The sequence below is a fragment of the Panthera uncia genome (assembly GCF_023721935.1).
Source record: "Panthera uncia isolate 11264 chromosome B3 unlocalized genomic scaffold, Puncia_PCG_1.0 HiC_scaffold_1, whole genome shotgun sequence".
Classification (NCBI taxonomy): domain Eukaryota; kingdom Metazoa; phylum Chordata; class Mammalia; order Carnivora; family Felidae; genus Panthera; species Panthera uncia.
This window is the reverse complement of record NW_026057582.1, coordinates 46,082,344-46,104,049: the sequence shown is the minus strand read 5'-3', so window position 1 is coordinate 46,104,049 and position 21,706 is coordinate 46,082,344. Positions and strand designations below refer to the sequence as shown.

Genomic DNA, 21,706 nt, shown 5'->3' with positions numbered 1-21,706 from the left:
ATGAGAATGAACTGAAATAATATCCATTACATGCTACAGGAAAAATATCAAGAAGGGGGTGCTAACAGTAGCAAATGATCTATGTTACAATGAAATATAGCTATTTTTGCTTTTTAAGATTCTATTTATGAACCCAATTGTACTAGGCAAACTGTATGTGCAGAAAATTTCAAGAACCAGATACCCCAAGGAGGTATTAAAAGGGAGAAATATAGTGGAGTGCAAAGTACAATGTTCTCAACAAATGTCTCAAAAATATGCACCAAGCAAAAATGAGACAAACTGCTACAAACAGATCACCCTGACAAGTAAGTGCTTTTGGAATGAAAAATTAATTTTTTGGCTAATCTTTCCCTCTCATTATATAGATGAGGCTCTATGGCTTCTCCTCTCCATTATATAGATGAGGGAGACCAATTGGTTTTTCCAAAGCTTACAAAGGTACATTTCACACATGGCTTAGATCGGGGAGCCTTTTTGTGAAGAGGATAGCAGAATGTTTAAATTCTCTTCAACTTAGCAATATAACTTGTAGAATTAAGAGGTTTTAAGATTCTCTTATATACATTTTTATATATTATAAACATACAAGGCTTATAGATCATACATAACTATATATAATGTATATAATCGTGTGTGTGTGTGTGTGTGTGTGTGTGTGTGTGTGTGTATACATCTCCTGAGTCCTTTTTAGTGTTATCTCATTACTCAAAAATATAAAAAAGAATTTATAATAAAAGATATGGTTGTGTTCAGATATAATTGGGATAAGACCACCTGATATGTATTTATCTTTAATATCCAAGATTTTTTTTCAAATATAACTAAGCAGAATAAGAACATTCTACCACAGGTTAGTTTCAAACAAGATTACTCAACCTTGGCGCTACTGATATTTGGGCAGGATAATTCTTTGTTGTGAGGGGCTGTCCAATGCATGATAGGGTATCTAGCAGCATCCGTGGCCTCTACCCACCCCTAGATGCTAGTAATACCCCTAGTCACAAGCAAAAATGTCTCTTGACATTGCAAAATGTCCCCTTGGGGCAAAACTCCTTGGTTTAAAAACACTGGTTTTAACATCATGTCTACAACAAAGCAAATACAACTTCCAGCTGTATGATAACACTCTGAAGTCAACTATGATTAACCTAGAGTTAAATTTTTATTCTAATTCAAAATATATCATGGCTAGACCCAAGTTAAATTAATTATACCAGTTTTTGTCTAGAGCTGAACATCCAATACAGTAGTCAGTCACTAGTCACATCGGAAGGGAGATGTATAGTGAGGGTGAAATACGCACTGGATTTTGAAGACTTGACAGAAAAAAAGAATGTAAAAATATCGTAATTTTTATGTTAACTGAGCTAGTTTGGGTATACTTGGTGAAATATTAAAATTAATTTCATCTGCTTTTACTTTTTTTAAAGGTGCTACTATAAAATTCTAAGTTACATATATGGCTCACATTATATTTCCATTGGACAACAATGGCCTAGAGACTGGAAGTGATTTAGTATTAATTTATAATAAATTCTTCAGTCTACCAAATAAGCTACAAAGACTTTGTAAAGCTCTCCACAGCCCTATGAAACCAGCTCATAACTCTTTTGAGCATCACAATTCTTTATTGTCATGCCTAAATGATTTGTCTCCTTCTTTAAACCAATTACTTCTATTCCAATGCTTTATTCTCAGTGTTTCAACTGGTTCTTTTCTGATTGTTGATTTATCTTCATGTTGTTTTTTATCATTCTTTTGCATGTTAGTTTCTTTTGTACACTCAGGCTCTTTCCTTGTGGGATGTTGAGATGCTGCGGCATCCATCATACTTAGAAAATCATAAGCAGGAAGAGGAGGTTTCCATTCCTGAGCAGGTAAAATTGCTGGAAGGAAGATACAACCAAAGGTTAATAATAACATCATCATACAGTTACACTATAAAATATTTTATTTTGAAAAATATATGTGTAAGAGTAAAGGCTTTATCAGTTTTTACTTATCTAAACAAAACTAGATTTTGTCATTGTCTAAGAAACTTGATACATCTGTCATTACTAGCCATTTTCATTTTTTATATTATATTTGCAAACTATTCTATTCTAAATAAAAGTTAGTATCAATAGAAAAAAATTAGGTCCAGAATCTCCCTGCTAGTTAACCTTTGTTGAGGTTAAAAAAAAAAAAAAAGCAATGTGGTAATGAGATTACATACAGATACAAGTTAATATGAAAAATCCTCCTGTTTCCCACCTTACCCAACTTTATCCCAAAAAACTGAAATTTTTTTTTAATTCCAGTATAAATAACATAGTGTTTTATTAGTTTCAGGTATACAATATAGTGATTCATCAATTCTACACATTACTCTCTGCTCATCTTGCTAAGTGTACTCTTAATCCCTTTACCTAGTTCACCCATCCCTCCACCCACCTTCCCTCTGGTAATCATCAGTTTGTTCTCTGTAATTAAGAGTCTGTTTTTTGGTTTGTCTCTTTTTTTCTTCAATTTGTTTCGTTTTTTAAATTCCACATATGAGTGAAACCATATGGTATTTGTTTTTCTGACTTATTTCATTTAGCATTATAACTTCTAGGTCCATCCATGCTGTTGCAAATGGCAAGACTTCATTATTTCTTTATGGCTGAGTAATATTCCATTGTATATATATATACCACATCCTCATTATCCATTTATCTATCAATAAACAGCTTGCTTCCATAGTTTGGCTGTTGTAAATAATGCTGCAATAAACATAAATGCTGCATATATCTTTTTGAATTAGCATTTTCATATTTCATGGGTAAATACCCTATAGTGGAATTACTGAATCATACGGTCTTCTATTTTTTTTAAATTTTTTGGAGACCCTCCATGCTGTTTTCCAAAGGGGATGCTCCAGTTTGTAATCCCCCAACAATGCATGAGGGTTCCTTATTCTCTGCATCTTCATCAATACTTGTTGTTTCTTGTGTTTTTTATTTTAGCCATCCTGACAGGTGTGAGGTGATATTTCATTATGGTTTTGATTTGCATTTCTCTGATGATTAGTGATGTTGAGCATCTTTCCATGGGTTTGTTGACCATCTGGATGTCTTCTTTGGAGAACTATCTGTTCATGTCTTCTGCCCATATTTTAATTGCATTATTTGGTTTTTTGGTGCTGAGTTGCATAAGTTCTTTATATTTTTTGGATATTAACCCTCTCTCAGACATGTCATTTGTGAATGTCTTCTCCCATTCAGTAGACTTTTAGTTTTGTTGATTGTTTCCTATGCTATGCAGAAGCTTTTTATTTTGGTGGGTCCCAATAGTTTATTTTTGCTTTTGTTTCCCTTGCCCTAGGAGACATTATTAGAAAAATGTTGCTATGGGCAATGTCAAAGAGGTTATTCCCTTTGCTCTCTTCTAGAATTTTTATGGTTTCAGGCATCACATTTAGGTCCTAATCCATTTCGAGTTTATTTTTGTGTGTGGTGTGAGAAAGTAGTCCAGTTTCATTCTTTTGCATGTAGCTGTCCAGTTTCCCAACACCATTGTTGAAGAGACTATCTTTTTCTCATTACATATTCTCACCTCCTTTGTCAAAGATTAATTGACCACATGATTGCAGGTTTATTTTTGGGCTATCTGTTCTGTTTCATTGATCTGTGTGTCTATTTTTATGCCAGTACCATACTGTTGTGGTTACCACAGCTTTGTAGTACATCTTGAAATCTGGAATTGTGATACCTCCAATTTTATTCTTTCACGAGATTGCTTTAGCTGTTTCAGGGTCTTTTTTTCTGGTTCCATACACATTTTAGGGCTGTTCTAGTTCTGTGAAAAATGATATTGCTATTTGGTTTGGGATTACATTAAAATCTGAAGATTGCTTTGGGTAGTATGGACATTTTAACAATACTAATTCTTCTAACCCACAAGCATGGCACATCTTTCCATTTGTTTATGTTGTCTTTGTTTCATCAATGTTTTATAGTTTTCATAGTATAGTTCTTTTACCTCCTTGGTTAAGTTTACTTCTAGGTATTTTATTATTTTTGGTGAAATTTTAAACGGGATTGTTTTCTTACTATCTCTTTCTACTACTTCATTGTTACTGTACAGAAATGCAATGGATTTCAATATATTGACTTTGTATCTTGCAACCTTATGGAATTCATTGATCAGTTTTTTAACGGAGTCTTTAGGGTTCTCTACATACAGGATCATGTCCTCTACAAATAGTGACAGATTTACTTCTTCCTTAGCAATATGGATGCCTTTTCTTTTTGTCTCATTGCTGTGGTTAGGACTTCTAGTACCATGCTGAATAAAAGAGGTGACAGTGGACATCCTTTCTTTTTCCTACTCTTAGAGGAAAAGCTCTCAATTTTTCACTGAGTTCAGTGATGTTAACTGTAGGTTTTTCATATACAGACTTTATTATGTTGAGGTATGTTCCCTGTAAACTTACTTTGTTGAGACTTTTTATCATGAATGCATGTTATGATTTGTGAAATGTTTTTTGGTTTTTTTTTTTTTTGCATCTACTGAAGTGATCATATGGTTTTTATCCTTGGTCTTGTTGATGTGATACATCACACTGATGATAATTTGTGGATATTGAACCATCCTTGCATCCCAGGAATAAATCCCACTTGATCATGGTGAATGATTTTCTTAATGTATTTTTGAATACTGTTTGCTAATATTTTGTTGAGGATTTTTGTATCTATCTTCATCAGAGCTTTGGCCTATAGTTCCTTTTTGTAGGGTCTTTATCTGATTTTGATATTGTGGTAATGCTGGCCTCCTAGAATGAATTTGAAAGCTTTCCTTACTCTTCTATTTTTTGGAATATTTTGAGAACAAGGTATTAACTTCCTTAAATGTTTGGTAGAATTCACCTGTGTAGCTGTCTGGTCCTGGATTTTTGTTTGTTGGGAGTCTTTGATTATTGACTCATTTTCATTGCTGATAATCAGTCTGTTCAATTTTTGTTTCTCCCTGATTCAGTTCTGGGAGGTTCTAGGTGTGTAGGAATTTGTCTATTTCTTCTAAGTTGTCCAATTTGATAGCATATGATTTTTTCATAATATTCTCTTATAATCCTTTGTATTTCTGTGGTGTCGATTGTTATTTTGCCTCTATCATTTCTGATTTTATGTGTTTGAGTCCTCTCACTTTTTTTTTCCTCCCATGATCTGGCTAAAGGTTTATCAATTTTGTTGATCTTTTCAAAGAACTAGCTCCTGGTTTCAGTGATTTTTTTTTTTTTTTTTTTTTTTTTTTTTTTTTAGCTTTTCTGTACTTTATATGGGCTCTGATCTTTATTATTTCCTTCCTTCTACTGGTTTTGGGTTTTGTTTGTTCTTTTTCTAGTTTCTTTAGGTGAAAGATTAGAGATTTTTCTTGCTTCTTGAGGTGGGCCTGTATTGCTCTAAACTTCCCTTTTAGAACAACTTTTGCTGCATCCCAAAGATTCTGGACCATTATGTTTTCATTTTTGTTGTCTGTCTATATTTATTTCCATTCTCTCTGTATTTATTTCCTTTTTGATTTCTTGGTTGGCCCATTCATTGTTTAATAGCATGTTACTTAACCTCCAGGTAGTTGTGTTCTTCCATATTTTTTCTTGTAACTGACTTCTAGTTTCATAGAGTTGTGGTCAGAATAGACACATAGTATTATGACTTCAGTCTTTTTTAATTTATTGAGACTTGTTGTGTGGCCTAATATGTGCTCTATTCTGGAGAATGTTTCATGTGCACTTGAAGAGAATGTGAATTCTGCTGTTTTAGGATAGAATGTTCTGAATATCTGTTAGATCCATCTGGTCCAATGTGTCATCCAAAGCCAATGTTTCCTTGTTGATTTTCTGTTTGGGTGATCTACCCATTGATGTGAGGTGTTAAAGTTCCCTACTATTATTGTATTACTCTCAATTACTTCCTTTATGTTTGTTATTAGCTGCTTTATGTATTTGGGTGCTCCCATGTTGATGTATAAATATTTATCATTGTTTATATCTTCTTGGATTGTTTTTTTAATGAATATATAGTGTCCTTTTTTTGGTCTGTTGTTATAATCTGTTTTAAAGTCTATTTTGTATTATATACCTATTGCTACCCTGGCTTTCTTTTCACTTCCATTTGCATGATAAATGCTTTTCTGTCAGTTCACTTTCAATCTCCATGTGTCTTTAGGTTTGAAATGAGTCTCTTATAGGTAGCATATAGATGGGTCTTGCTGTTTTTAATCCATTCCCTCATTCTGTCTTTTTGAATGTAGCATTTAGTCCATTTACATTCAAGGTAATTATTCATAGGTATGCATTTACTGCCATTTGATACTTGTTTTATGGTTGTTTTAGTAGTTCTTTGTTCCTTTATTCTCTTGCTTTATTCTCTCATGATTTACTGGGTTTCTTTAGTGATATACTTGGATTCCCTTCTCTCTCTGTCTCTGTCTCTCTTTTTTTGCATATCTGTTACTAGTTTTTGACTTGTTGTTACCATTAGGTATATATATGTAACATCTTATGCATATAGTAGTGTAGTCTATATTAAGTCTATATTAAGTTTGAACCCATCCTTTACTCGTCCCATGTTTTAAGTATATGATGTCATACTTTACATCCTTTTATTTTGTGAATCTCCTGATTTTTACATATAAACTTAATTTTACTGCTCTTGTGCTTCCTACTTTTCTTACTCCTGCTCATGGGCTTTCCTTTCCACCCAAAGAGTCCTGTTTAATATTTTTCATAGGGCTATTTTAATGGTCACGAATTCTTTCAGCTTTTGTTTGTCTGGGAAACTCTCCTTCTATTCTAAAAATATTTTTTAACGTTTTTACTCATTTTTTGAGAGACAGAAAGAGACGGTGAGTGGAGGAGGGGCAGAGAGAGAGGGAGACAGAATCTGAAGTAGGCTCTAGGCTCTCAGCACAGAGCCCGAGGCGGGACTCGAACCCACAAACTGTGAGATCATGACTCAAGCTGAAGTCGGATGCTTAACTGACTGAGCCACCCAGGCACCCCCTCTCATTCTACTCTAAATGACAGCTTCACTAGATATTCTTGGCACCAGAGATTGTCCTTTCAGCACTTTGAATATATCATGCCACTCTCTTGCAGCCTGCAAGATTCCTACTGAAAAATCTGACAGCCTTATGGGATTTCCCTTGTAGTAACTGTTTTCTTTTCTCTTGCTGCTTTTAAAATTCTCTACCAGTACTTTTTGCCATTTTAATTACGTGTCTTGGTGCAGACCTCCTTAGGTTGATTTTGTTGGGGGCTCTCTGTGCCTCCTGGATCTACATTTGTTTCTTTTCCCAGGTTTGGGAAGTTTTCAGCTGTTATTTCTTCACATAAATTTTCTGCCTGCTTTTCTCTCTCTTCTCTTTCTGAGATCCCTATAATGCAAATGTTATTACACTTGATGGTGTCACTGAGTTCCTTATGTCTATTTTCATTTTTCATTATTTTTTCTTTCAGCTTAACTGCTTTCCTCCAAGTTGCCAATCCATTCTTCTGCTTCTTCTAGTCTTCTGTTTATTCCATCTAGTGTATTTTTACTTTGTTATTGAGTTAATCTCTGATTGATTCTTTTTTGTTTTATAGATCTTTGTTAAAGGTCTCACTGAGGTCCTCCACTCTTTTCTCAAGTCTAGCAAGTATCTTTATGACCATTACTTTAAATTCTCTGTGAGGCATATGACTTATTTCCATTTTGTTTAGCTCTCTTGCTGTGATTTTTGTTCTGTTCTTTCATTTGGGACATATTCTTCTGTCTCATTTTTTCGAACTCTGTTTCATTGTGTTAGGAAAGTCAGGTATGTCTCCTGCTTTTGAAAATAGTGGCCTTGTGAAGAGGAGGTACTGTAGTGCCCTGGATTCCAGGGTCCCCTGTTCACCAGAACCTGGTGCTTCATGAATGTTGTTGTTGTGCCTATTGTAGTTGAGCCACTTTTGCTTCAGTGCAGTTGTCTGCAATGACTCTGCCTGCTGTGGACAGGGCAATCCTGTGTTGTTAGTGGGCCAGTCTGGGGCCACCTTGGGCTTCAGCTGAGCCAGAACAGGTATTTGCCAGAGATGCAGTAGCACAGGGCACTTTCCCTGTATTGTCCCCTGAGGAGCTTCTGTTGGTGGGTGGGGCCTGCAGTCTGACCAACTGGTTTCCCCCAGCCCACTGCTGGGGCTGCATTTGGACTGGTGTTTGTGGTTATCTTCTTCTCTCTCCAAGACCAGCTGGACCACTTTGAAGTGGTGCTGGTCCCTGTCACAGCTGCTGGTACACTGCCATGCTTGTGGCAGCACTTTGGATAGGCTCCAGCCAAAGGCATATTGGAGGGGCATGTCCACTGGAGAATGCAAAGGAGGATTAGTAAGTTAGGTGGAGAGTGTTGGCACTGAGCTGTTTCCCCCAGGTGTCATGTATCTAGGCTGGGGGGCAGGCAGGGGAGGGAAGTGGTGCCTGCCAGCTCCTTTTGCTTCCTAGAGAAGTCTCCTAGAGATCCCTGCCACCCCCAGCACACACTGAGATTAGTAAATAAATCTCCTTCTGATATACCCCAAGTGTTTTTCAAACTGCTTCTTATATTCTGTATCTCTGTTTGGCTGTTTATTATGCTCTTTAAGGGTGGGGACTCCACCCTCCAAGTTCTCCCAGAGAACCCACTAAATTTTAACATTCTAAGTGTTAAGCCCTGCTGGTTGTAAGAACTTATAAAATTAGGCTTCTCTGGTTTTCAAAGCCAAAATGTGGGGGTTTGTCTTCCCCATGTGGGTTTCCCATGACTGTAGTGTTTTGTGTGAGGGTCTGTTTCTCTTTCCTCTGTGAGCCTGCAGGGTCTCTCTCTCCTGAGGATAGTCTTGTGGGTCTCTTTAGCTGCCCACCATGTCTCTGCCCTTTATACCTTCTTTGCCGCCCCTTGTCTACAATTAGCTGTGAAGAGTCTATTCCGACAGTTTTTGAGTCATTTTCTGGGTTTTTACATTGATGTGGGTGTTATCTAGTTGTATCCATGGGATGAGGTAAATTTAGGATCTTCTTGTCATTTTCCCAAGAAGTTCCCCTGCAACTATTTCTTATGAATCATTACAGAAAATTTTTTTTGGAACAAACACATTTATTGTTTAGACAAGTATTCCTTTACATTTTAAAGCATTTCGTTTTTGAAAATTTTTTTTCTTAAATTTCAGTGTATTTGACACACACAGTTATATTACGTTCAGGTGTGTAACATATTGATTCAATAAATTTTTATGTTATGCTACACTCACCATAAGTGTAGTTACCATCTCTCACCACGTAATTCCATTAAAATAGCATTGACTATATTCCCTATGCTATACCTTTCCATCCCCATGACTTATTCATTACATAGCTGGAAGCCTGTATCTCCCACTTACCTTCACCTGTTTTTTCCCATCCCCCCTTTACCCTTCCTCTCAGGCAACCATCAGTTTGTTCTCTGTAGTTATACGTCTAGGCTTTTTCCTTGTTCATTAGTTTTGTTCTTCAGATTCCACATAGAAGTGGAAGCATATGGTATTTGTCTCTCTCTCACTTATTTCCCTTAGTGCAATACCCTTTAAGTCCATCCATGTTGGTGAGCATGTGGAAAAAAAAGAACCCGTGTGGAGTATTGGTGGGAATGTAAACTGGTTCAGCCAATGTGGAAAACATTGGAAAACATCTCAAAAAATTTAAATGGATGGCACAAGAACAGACACTCAGATCAATGGAACAGAATAGAGAACCTAGAAATGGACCCACAAATGTATGGCCAACTAATCTTTTACAAAGCAGGAAAGAATATCCAATGGAATAAAGACAGTGGTGCTGGGAAAACTGGACAGCAACATGCAAAAGAATGAACCTGGACAACTTTCTTAAACCATACACAAAAATAAACTCAAAATGGATGAAAGACCTCAATGTAAGACAGGAAGCCATCAAAATCCTTGAGGAGAAAGCAGGCAAAAACCTCTTTGATCTTGGCTGCAGCAACTTCTTACTCAATACGTCTCTAGAGGCAAGGGAAACAAAAGCAAAAATGAACTACTGGGACCTCATCAAAATAAAAAGCGTCTGCTTTTTATTAAAAGCGAAGGAAACAATCAGCAAAATTAAAAGGCAACCGACAGAATGGGAGAAGCTATTTGCAAATGACATTTCAGATAAAGGGTTAGTATCCAGAATCTATGAAGAACTTATCAAACTCAACACCCAAAAAACAATCCAGTGAAGAAACGGGCTAAAGACATGAACAGACACTTCTCCAAGGAAAATATCCAGATGGCCAACCAACACATGAAAAAATGCTCGACATCACTCATCATCAGGGAAATACAAATGAAAACCACAAGGAGATACCACCTTACACCTGTCAGAATGGCTAACATGAACAACTCAGGCAACAATAGATGTTGGTGAGGATGTGGAGAGAGGATCTCTTTTGTATTGTTGGTGGGAATGCAAGCTGGTGCAGCCACTCTGGAAAACAGTATGGAGGTTCCTCAAAAAACTAAAAATAGAACTACCCTACGACCCAGCAATTGCACTACTAGGCATTTATCCATGGGATACAGGTGTGCTGTTTCAAAGGGACACATGCACCCCCATGTTTATAGCAGCACTATCAACAATAGCCAAAGTATGGAAAGAGCCCATATGTCCATTGATTGACAAATGGATAAAGAAAATGTGGTGTGTACACATATATACAGTGGAGTATTACTCGGCAATCAAAAAGAATGAAATCTTGCCATTTGCAACTATGTGGATGGAACTCGAGGGTATTATACTAAGTGAAATTAGTCAGAGAAAGACAAAAATCATATGGCTTCACTCATATGAGGACTTTAAGAGACAGAAACAGATGAACGTAAGGGAAGGGAAACAAAAATAATATAAAAACAGGGAGGGGGACACAACAGAAGAGACTCATAAATATGGAGAACAAACTGAGGGTTACTGGAGGGGTTGTGGGAGGGGGGATGGGCTAAATGGGTAAGGGGTATTAAGGAATCTACTCCTGAAATCATTGTTTCTCTATATGCTAATTTGGACATAAATTTTAAAAAATAAAAAAAATAAAAAATTAAATAAATAAATAAAAATGGAAATACCATATGATCCAATAATTCCGGTACTAGTATTTACACTAATTTGAAAAGATACATGCACCCTGTGTTTATTGCAGCATTATTTACAATAGTGAAGATATGGATGCAACCCAAGTATCCATCTATAGATGTTTTTGAAGCTTTTGATTTAGTTTCCATACACTTTATGAAAACAAGTTCATTTTATAAAAATAACTATAGACAAGAATACTTAAAAATTGTGATAGAATCAATTGTACTATAAAGAGTGATTGGATAGTGTCTCAGATAGGTTTCATGGTAGTGAATTTGAACATTATTTTAAAACATTGGTCAGAAGAGAAAAACTGATTTAATCTGATAACATATAAGTAAATTCGCTAACTCTTCTCCATTTAGTAGACATACTTTACAATAAAAAAATTAGAGTGTAGTTGCCCATTTAAAATAATATTTTGAGAAATAAGGAAATGTGCAAGTAAGCCTTTAAAAAATAAATTCCAGTGAAAGAATCTCTATACTATTAACATGAAAAAAAATAATGTTGATAAAATACAAACTTGAGCATGTCTCATAAATGAAATAAATACCTTTAAAAGCTTAGGAAATTCATATAAATTTAAATTTTCAGAGGCGGATTAAAAGCTCCAAGAAAAATTTGCATAAATACATATGCAGTTTATCTATACTTGATATATAATTTCCTCATTCAGACTCAATTATATGAAATCCTAGTACATGGTATATAGGCAGGTTATTAAATTTAGGCTACACCTGTAGTTGATATTTAAAATTACTGTTGTGAGGTTAGCAGATTCAAAAGTGACCAACATTTAAAATATTTTCTTCAATATAAGGAATAGGTAAGAGGTAAGAATGTTTGTTGTTTGCAAAATGCAGATAAAGTATGTTTATTAAAGACATTAAGTTATCCTTAAGGAAAGTCCAACTTGAAACATAACAAATACCTAGCATATTTATTTCTAGGTAAGGTAAACACTGCAGCCTAGTGGCCTGACATGATGGCAAAATGCCTGTAGGTAGGCATTTCAATTCTGCTGTTTGCTAAGAAAACTGTACAAAGGTCCCAATGTTTTCAATTCCAAGTAAAACTGTACTCTCATCATGTATGAATAATAAATGCTTTATCAAATTAGTAATGATAATAATAGTTAACGTTTATTGAGCCTTTACTGTGTGCCCAACATTATTCTTTTAATCTTTACAATCCTGTGAAGTAAGTATAATTTTTATCCCAATTTTATAGATGAGAAAATCAAGACCTAAAAAGGCCAACGAACTTGAAGAAGGTTAAATGGAAATCTCAAATAAGAACAGCAAGTTGTCACAATTTTACAGAGATTAAGATGTGCAACAAGCATAGTAAAGCAGACACACATGGCATTGCATTACAGATTCAGGCTTTTGTGGGAGTAGCTACAACACCCCAATCTCAGATCTGTCTCTCAAAGAGTGACGACAGCAGGTCCTGTTAGCACAGAAGACAAGACCCAATACACCAAAGTACTACTCAGTTTGCTTCTTTCCTGCTGCAGAGGCTGCACGAATAATTTAAGAATAGGAACACTGATATAAAGAAATAATGGAAATCAAAGAGTGACTTGGCAAAGGCATTAACAAAATTACAATGGAAGATACACCAGTCTCAGGAAACTAAAAAGAAAATAACTCTGGTTCTTTCCTCTTGGTAATTTTGAGTTGAGGAATCAGAGCCCTACTGACGTTCCTTGAATGAAAGGATCTCTATAAGAATAATGGTAATACTTCAGATTTTACACCTTACAAAGTATTTTTATGTACATTACTTTTACTTGATTTTTAAAATAATTATGTGACATACAGTAGGAACTATTAATCTCATTTTACAGTTGCAGAGGAGGAAACAAAGACTTCCCTAGAGCCACACCATTAGTAATCAAGGAGGTTGGATAATGAGCTCAGGTTTCTGTACCTTTGAACATCACCACCTTTTTTACTTATTTTTTTTTAATTGAAGTACTGTTGACATACAATATTAGTTTCAGGTTACAACAGAATGATTTGACATTTATATATATTATGAAATGATCACCATACATCTAGTTACCATCTGTCACCATAGAAAATTAGAATATTAACTACATTCCCTATGATGTACTTTTCATCCCCATGACTTATTTTATAACTGAAAGTCTGTACCTCTTAATGCGCTTTGTGTCTTTTGTCCATCCCTCCTCCAATCCCCTCCCCTCTGAAAACCAGTTCTGTATCTGTTATGTTTTTTAGATTCTACATATAAGTGGTATCACACAGTATTTGTGTTCCTCTCTCTTATTTCATTTAGCATCACTCTAGGTCCATTCACGTTGTCACAAATGGCAAGATTTCATTCTTTTTTATGGATGAGCAATATTCCATTGTGTATAAATATCACAACTTCTTTATCTATCTATGGACACTTGGGTTGCATCCATATCTTTGCTATTGTAAATAATGTAAATAATGCTGCAGTAAACATAGGGGTGCACGTATCTTTTCAAATTAGTGTTTGCAATTTCTTTGGGTAAATACTCAGAACTGAAATTACTAAATCACATGGTATTTTATTTTTAATCTCTTGAGGAATCTCTACACTGTTTTCCACAGTGGCTGTACCAATTTACATTCTCACCAACAGTGAACAAGGGTTTGCTTTTTTCCACATCCTTGCCAATGCTATTTTTTGTCTTTTTGATACTAGCCATTCTGACTAGTATGAGGTGAGATCTCATTGTGGTTTTGATTTGCATTTCCCTGATGATTAGTGACGTTGAACGTTTTTTCATGTGTCTGTTGGCCATTTGTATGTCTTATCTGGAAAAATGTCTAATTAGGCCCTCTGCCCATTTTAAATTGGATTATTTGTTTTCTTGGTGTTGAGATATATGTGTTCATTATATATTTTAGATATTAACCCCTGATCAGATATATCATTTACAGTATCATTACAAATATCTTCTCTCATTCATTAGGTTCCCTTTTCATTTGTTGATAGTTTCTTTTGCCGTGCAAAAGCTTTTTAGGTTGATATTGTTACAACTGTTTATTTTACTTTTGTTTCCCTTGCCTGGAGAGACATCTAGAAAAATATTGCTAAGGCTGATGTCCAAGAGTTTACTGCCTATGCTTTTTTTTTTTTTTTTAAGTTTATTTGTTTTTGAGAGAGAGACCATGTGCATGCACTAGCAGGAGAGGGGCAGAGAAGAGAGGGAGACACAGAATCCAAAACAGGCTCCAGGCTCTGAGCTGTCAGCACAGAGTCTGGTGTGGGGCTCAAACCCACAAACCATGAGATTATGACCTGAGCTGAAGTCAGACACTTAACTGACTGAGCCACCCAGATGCCTCTGCCTATGCTTTCATTTAGGAGTTTTATACATTTAGGTCTTTAATCCATTTTGAGTTTATTTTTGTGTATGGTATAAGAAAGTGATCCAGTTTCATTCTCTGGTATGTAGCTATCTAGTTTTCCTAACACAATTTATTGAAGAAACTGTCTTTTTCCCATTGTATATTCTGGCCTCATTTGCTGTAGATTAATTCACCATATAAGAGTGGGTTTATTTTTGGGCTCTGTCTTCTGTTCCATTGATCCATGTGTCTGTTTTTTTACCAGTACCATTCTGTTTTAATATAGCTTTGTAATATTGTTTGAAACCTCACATTGTGATATCTCCAGCTTCGTTTTTCTTTCTCAAGATTGCTTTGGCTGTCTTTTGTGGTTCCATACAGATTTTAGGATTATTTGTTCTAGTTCTGTGAAAATACTATTGGTATTTTGATCCGGACTGCATTGAATCTGTAGATTGCTTTGGGTAGTATGGCCATATTAACAGTATTAATTCCTCCAGTCCATGAGCATGGTATATCTTTACATTTGTTGTCTTCAATTTCTTTCATCAGTGTCTTCAGAGTACAGGTCTTTTACCTCCTTGGTTAAATTTATCCCTACGTATTTTTTTTTTTTTTTGGATGCAGATGTAAATGGATTGTTTGCTTAATTTCTCTTTCTGTTAGTTCATAATTAGTATTTAGAAACATAAAAGATTTCTGAATATTAACTTTGTATCCTCCAACTTTATTGAATTCATTTATCAGTTCTAATAGTTTTTTTTGGTAGAGTTTTTAGGGTTTTCTATATATGGTATCAGGTCATCTGTAAATAATGACAGTTTTACTTCCACTTATCAATTTGAATGTCTTTGATTTTTTTTTTTTTTTCTTGTCTGATTGCTATAGCTAGGAAAGTGGTGAGAGTGGATGGGCATCTTTTCTTGTTCCTCATCTTAAAGGAAAAGCTTTCAACTTTTCATCATTGAGTATGATGTTAGCTGTGGTTTTGATGTATATGGCCTTTCTTATATTGAGGTACATACCCTCTGTACTCATTTTCTTGAGAGTTCGTTCATATGAACAGATGTTGAATTTTATCAAATGCTTTTTCTGCATCTATTGAGATGATTACATAATTTTTATCTTTCATTTTTCTAATGTGGCATAGCCTGTTGATTGATTTGCAGATACTGAACCATCCTTGCATCCCTGAAATAAATCCCATTTGACTATGCTGAATGATGCTTTCAATATATTTTAAATTCATTTTGCTAATATTTTGTTACAGATTTTTTCATCTATGTTCATCAGGGATGTTGGTCTGTAATTTTCTTTCTTTTCTTTTTTTTTCTTGTAGCATCTATGTCTGGTTTTGGTATTAGGGTAATGCTGGGCTTATAGAATAAATGTGGAAGAATTCTTTCCTCTTAGACTTTTGGGATACTTTGAAGGATAGATATTAATTCTTTATTTTTGGTAGAATTCACCTGTGAAACCATCTGGTCTAGAACTTTTGTTTGTTGGAAGTTTTTTTATTACTGATTCAATGTTGGTGGAAGTAATTGGTCTATTTAAACTTCCTATTTTTTCCTGGTTTGGTCATGGAAGTTTGTAAATTTCTAGGAATTTATCCATTTCCTCTAGGTTGTCAAATTATTTAGCATATAATTTTTCATGGTAGTCCCTTATAATCCTTTGTATTTCTGTGGTGTTATAACTTCTCTTTCATCCTGAGGGTATTTGAGTCTTCTCTCTCTCTCTGTCTCTGTCTCTGTCTCTGTCTCTCTCTCTCTCTCTCTCGATGAGTCTGGCTAAAGGTCTATCAATTTTGTTTATCTTTCCAAAGAATCACACCTTAGTTTCATTGATCTTTTCTACTATTTTTTTAGTCTCTACTTCATTTATTTCCACTTTAATCTTTATTATTTCCTTCCTTCCATAACTTTGGGCTTTGTTCTTTTTCCAGTTCCTTTAGGTATAAGGGTGTATAAGTTTTCTTGTTCCTGAAGTAGGTCTATATTGCTATAGACTGCACTCTTATTTTTGCTGCCTCTCAAACATTTTGAACCCATGAGTTTCCATTTTCATTTGTCTCTAGTTTTTTTGTTTTTTTGTTTGTTTTTAATTTGCTCTTTGATTTCTTTGTTGACCCACTGGTTGTTTGGTGATATGTTGTTTAACCACTATGTGTTTGTGGGGTTTTCTTCCAGCTTTTTTTCCTTCTATTTCTAGTTTCATACCATTGTGGTGGGAAAAATGCATGATATGATTTCATTCTTCTTAAGTTTATTGAGACTTGTTTTGTGGCCTAACCTGTCATCTTTCCTGGAGAATGTTCCATATGTACTTGAAATAAATGTGTATTCTGTTGTTTTGTATAAAATGTTCTGTATATATCTATTAAGTCCATCTAATGGACTATGTCATTCAAACTCACTGTTTCCTTATTGATTTTCAGTCTGGATGATCTTTCCATTGAAGTAACCAGAGTGTTAAAAGTCCCCTACTAGTATTGTATTACTGTCAATTTTTCCCTTTATGTCTGTTAATATTTGCTTTATATAATTAGGTGTTCCTATGTTGGGTGCATAGATATTTACAACTGTTAATCTTCTTGTTGGGTTGATCCCTTTGTTATTGTTATGCCCTTCACTGTTCCTTGTTACAGTCTTTGTTTTAATGTCTATATTTCCTGATAGAAGTATTACCCCAGCTTCATTTTGTTTCCATTTGCATGAAATACCTTTTTTCAATCTTTCACTTTCAGTCTGCATCTGTAAGTCTGAAGTGAGTCTCTTGTAGGAAATATATAGATGGGCCTTACTTTTTTCATCTATTCAGTTACTCTGTGTCTTTTGATTGGAACATTTTTGCCTACTTAAATTTAAAGTAGTTATTGAGGGTTGCTTGGCTGGCTCAGTCAGTACAGCATGCAACACTTGATCTTGGGATTGTGTATTCAAGCCCCACAATGGGTGTGGAGATTACTTAGAAATAAAATCTTAAAAAAATAATTATTGATAGGTGTGTACTTATTGCCATTTTGTTAACATTTTTCTAGTTGTTTTTGTAGTTCCAATATGTTCCTTCATTCTCTTGTCCTCTTTCCTTGTGACTTGATAACTTTCTTTAATGTTAGGATTCCTTTCTCCTTATTTTTTGAGTATCTATTATAGCTTTTGGTTTGTGGTTACCATGAGGTTCATATAAAACACACTCTGTATAAAGTAGTCCATTTTAAATGGATGGTCACTTTAGTTTGAAAACATCCTAAAAGCACTACATGTTTACTAGTTTCTCCCGCCCCAAAGTTTTATGTCTTTGGTGTCATATTATGCATCTTTTTCTTCTGTGTGTCCATTAATTAATAACTTTAGAGATGGTAGATTTGACTACTTTTGTCTTTTAATATTCACTCTAGTTATAAGTGACTGATCCACTATCTTTATGTCTGCTTTTAACAGTGAGATTTTTTTCCTTTCATAACTTCCTTCTAGTTATGGCCTTTTCTTTTCCATTTAAATAAGTCTCTTTAGCATTCCTTGTAAGGCTGGTTTACTGGTGATGAACACCTTTAATATTTGTTTGTCTGGCAAATTCTTTGTCTTTCCTTCAATTGTGAATGATAACCTTGCCAAGTAGAGTATTCTGGGTTGAAAGGTTTTCCCTTCAGCACTTTGACTATATTATGCTATTCCCTTCTGGCCTGCAGAGCTTCTGCTGAAAAAATCAGCTGAGAGTTACACACAAGGGAATACCCGTAAGACTAGTTGATTTTCTCTTGCTGCTCTTAAGATTCTCTCTTCATCCTTAATTATTGTCATTTTAATGGTTATGTCTTAGTGTGGACCTCTTTGGATTCACTTGGGGCTCTTTGTGCTTCCTAGATCTGCATGTCTATTTCTTTCCCCAGGTTAGGGAAGTTTTCAGCTATTATTTCTTCAAATGTTTCTGCCCCTTTCTCCCTCAAGCATCCCATGCCCCCCAGAATGCAAATGTCCATCTGCTTGTTGTCTCAGAGATCTATTAAACTATCATCATTTTAATTATTTTTTTCTTTTTTCTTTTCAGCTTGAATGATTTGCACTACCCTTCCATCCATTCTTTGCATTCTCTAATCTACTTTGATTCCCTCTAACATTTTTTTCCTTTCAATTGTATTCTTCAGGTCTGATGGGTTCTTTTTCATAGTTTTTTTTTTTTTTTTAGATTCAAGTTTTTATTTACATTCTAGTTACTTAACATAGTGTAATATTAGTTTTAGAAATAAAATTTAGTGATTCATCACTTACATTTAACACCCAGTGCTCAACACAAGTGCCCTTAATATCCATTACTGTTTTAACCCATCTCCCCACCCACCTCTTCTCCGGCAACCCTCAATTTGTTCTCTATAGTTAAGAGTTTGTTTTATTGTTTGCCTCTCTTTTTGCTTCCCTATGTCCATCTGTTTCATTTCTTATATTCCACATGAGTGAAATTATATGGTATTTGTCCTTCTCTGACTTATTTCGCTTAGCATAATACACTCTAGCTCCATCCATACTGTTGCAAATGGCAAGATTTCATTTTTTTTGATGACTAATGTTCCATTATATGTATGTATGTATGCATGTATGTATGTATATAAATACACACACACACACACACACACACATTTTCTTTATACATTCATCAGTTGATGGACATTTGAGCTCTTTCCCTAATGTGGCTATTGTTGACAATGCTGCTATAAACATCAAGATGCATATATCCCATCAAATCAATATTTTTATTTCGTCTGGATAAATATCTAGTAGTGTAACTGTCATATTGTAGGGTAGATCTATTTTTAACTTTTAGAGGAACCTTCATACTGTTATCCAGAGTGGCTGCACCAGTTTGCATTTCCAACAATGTTAAGAAGGTTCTCTTTTCTCCACATCCTCACCAACATCTGGTGTTTTGTGTATTGTTAATTTTAGCCATTCTGATAAGTGTGAACTGATACCTCATTGTAGTTTTGATTTGCATTTCCCTGATGATGAGTGATGTTGAGCATCTTTTCCTGTGTCTATTAGCCATCTGGATATCTTCTTTGGAAAAATGTCTATTCATGTCTTCAGGCCATATCTTAACTGGATTATTTGTTTTTTGGGTGTTCAGTTTGATAAATTATTTATAAATTTTGGAAACTAACACATTATCAGATATGTATGTTGCAAGTATTCTCTCCATTCTGTAGGCTACTTTTTAGTATTGCCCATTGTTTCTTTCCCTGTGCAGATTTTTATCTTGATGAAGTCCCAATAGTTCACTTTTATTTTTGTTTTCCTTGCCTCTGGAGATGTCTCTAGTAAGAAGTTGCTATGACTGATGTCACAAAGAGGCTGTGTTCTCCTCTAGGATTTTTGAGTGTTTCCTGTCTCATATTTAGGTCTTTCATCCATTTTGAATTTTTGTGTATGGTATAAAAAACTGGTACAGTTTCTTTTTTTTTGCATGTTGCTATCTAGTTTTCCCAACACCATTTGATGAAGAGGCTGTCTTTTTTCCAATGGATATTCCTTCCTGCTTTGTCAAATAGTTGACCATATCTTGTGAGTCCATTTCTGGGCATTTTATTCTATTCTATTGATCTATGTGTCTGTTTTTATGCCAGTACCATACTGTCTTGATCACTACATCTTTGTAACATAACTTAAAGTCTGGAATTGTGATGCCTTCAGGTTTGCTTTTCTTTTTTAAGATTGCTTTGGCTATTTTGCATCTTTTCTGGTTCCATACAAATTTTAGGATTGTTTCTTCTAGCTTTGTGAAAAATGCTAGGGATATTTTAGATCAGTTCTAGCAGGTTTTTGGTGGAATGTTTTGTTGGATTTTCCATACAGAGTATCATGTTATCTGTGAAGAGTGAAAGTTTGACCTCCTCCTGGACGATTTGGATGTCTTTTATTTGTGTTGTTTGATTGCTGAGGCTAAGACTTCCAAAAATATGTTGAATAACAGTGGTGAGAGTGGACATCCCTGTCTTGTTACTGACCTTGGGGGAAGGCTCTCTGTTTTTCCCCACTAAGGATGATATTAGCATTGGGTCTTTCATACATAGCTTTTATGATCTCGAGGTATGATCCTACTATACATACTTTCTTAAGAGTTTTTATCAAGAAAGGATGCTGTATTTTGTCAAATGCTTTCTCTGCATCCATTGAGAGGATCATGTGGTTCTTGTCCTTTCTTTTATTGATATGATGAATCATATTGATTGTTTTGTGGATATTGAACCAGCCCTGCATCCCAGGTATAAATCACTTGGTTGTGGGGAATAATTTTTTTAATGTGTTGTTGGATCCAGTTAGCTAATAACTTGTTGAAGATTTTTGCATCCATGTTCATCAGGAAAGTTAGTCTATAGTTCTCCTTTTTAGTGGGGTCTTTGTCTGCTTTTGGCATCAAGGTAATGCTGGCTTCATAGAAAGAGTTTGGAAGTTTTCCTTCCATTTCTATTTTTTGGAACAGCTTCAAGAGAATAGGTATTAACTCTTCCTTAAATTTTTGGAAATTTAATCTGGCCCTGGACTCTGGTTTTTAGGGAAAGTTTTGATTACTAATTCAATTTCTTTACTGGTTATGGGTCTGTTCAAATTTTCTATTTCTTCCTGTTTCAGAAGACATCCAGATGGCCAACCAACACATGAAATAATGCTCCATATCACTCATCATCAGGGAAATACAAATCAAAATCATAATGAGATACCACCTCACACCTGTCAGAATGGCTAACATTAACAACTGATGCAACAACAGATGTTGGTGAGGATGCAGAGAAAAAGGATCTCTTTTGCACTGCTGGTGGGAATGCAAACTGGTGCAGCCATTCTAGAAAACAGTATGGAGGCTCTTCAAAAAGCTAAAAACAGAACTATCCTACGACCCAGCAATTGCACTACTAGGTATTTATCCAAGGGATACAGGAGTGCTGATGCACAGGGGCACTTGTACCCCAGTGTTTATAGCAGCACTATCAACAATAGCCAAAGTATGGAAAGAGCCCAAAGGTCCATCTATGGATGAATGGATACAGAAGATGGTGTGTGTGTGTGTGTGTGTGTGTGTGTGTGTGTGTGTGTACACACAATGGAGTATTACTCAGCAATCAAAAAGAATGAAACCTTGCCATTTGCAACTACATGGATGGAACTAGAGGGTATTATGCTAAGCTAAATTAGAGAAAAACAAATATCATATGACTTCACT

The 21,706-nt window shown here is 35.1% G+C and overlaps 1 protein-coding gene across 4 annotated transcripts in view; it reads right to left on the bottom strand.

The window, feature by feature from the left end:
* The window catches only part of TXNDC16 (thioredoxin domain containing 16), a 138,070-nt gene that overhangs the window by 189 nt on the left and 116,175 nt on the right, over window positions 1-21,706 (bottom strand). For 3 of the 4 annotated variants that reach the window (XM_049611561.1, XM_049611560.1, XM_049611562.1), the window contains one exon: window positions 1-1,889. This exon is cut by the window's left edge and continues 189 nt beyond it. In XM_049611561.1, coding sequence (XP_049467518.1) covers window positions 1,621-1,889 — 269 coding nt within the window. In that variant the 3' untranslated portion in view covers window positions 1-1,620. Of the gene's footprint in view, window positions 1,890-9,924; window positions 10,021-21,706 lie in introns of all 4 variants that reach the window. The other variant, XR_007453432.1, reaches the window with a different exon arrangement.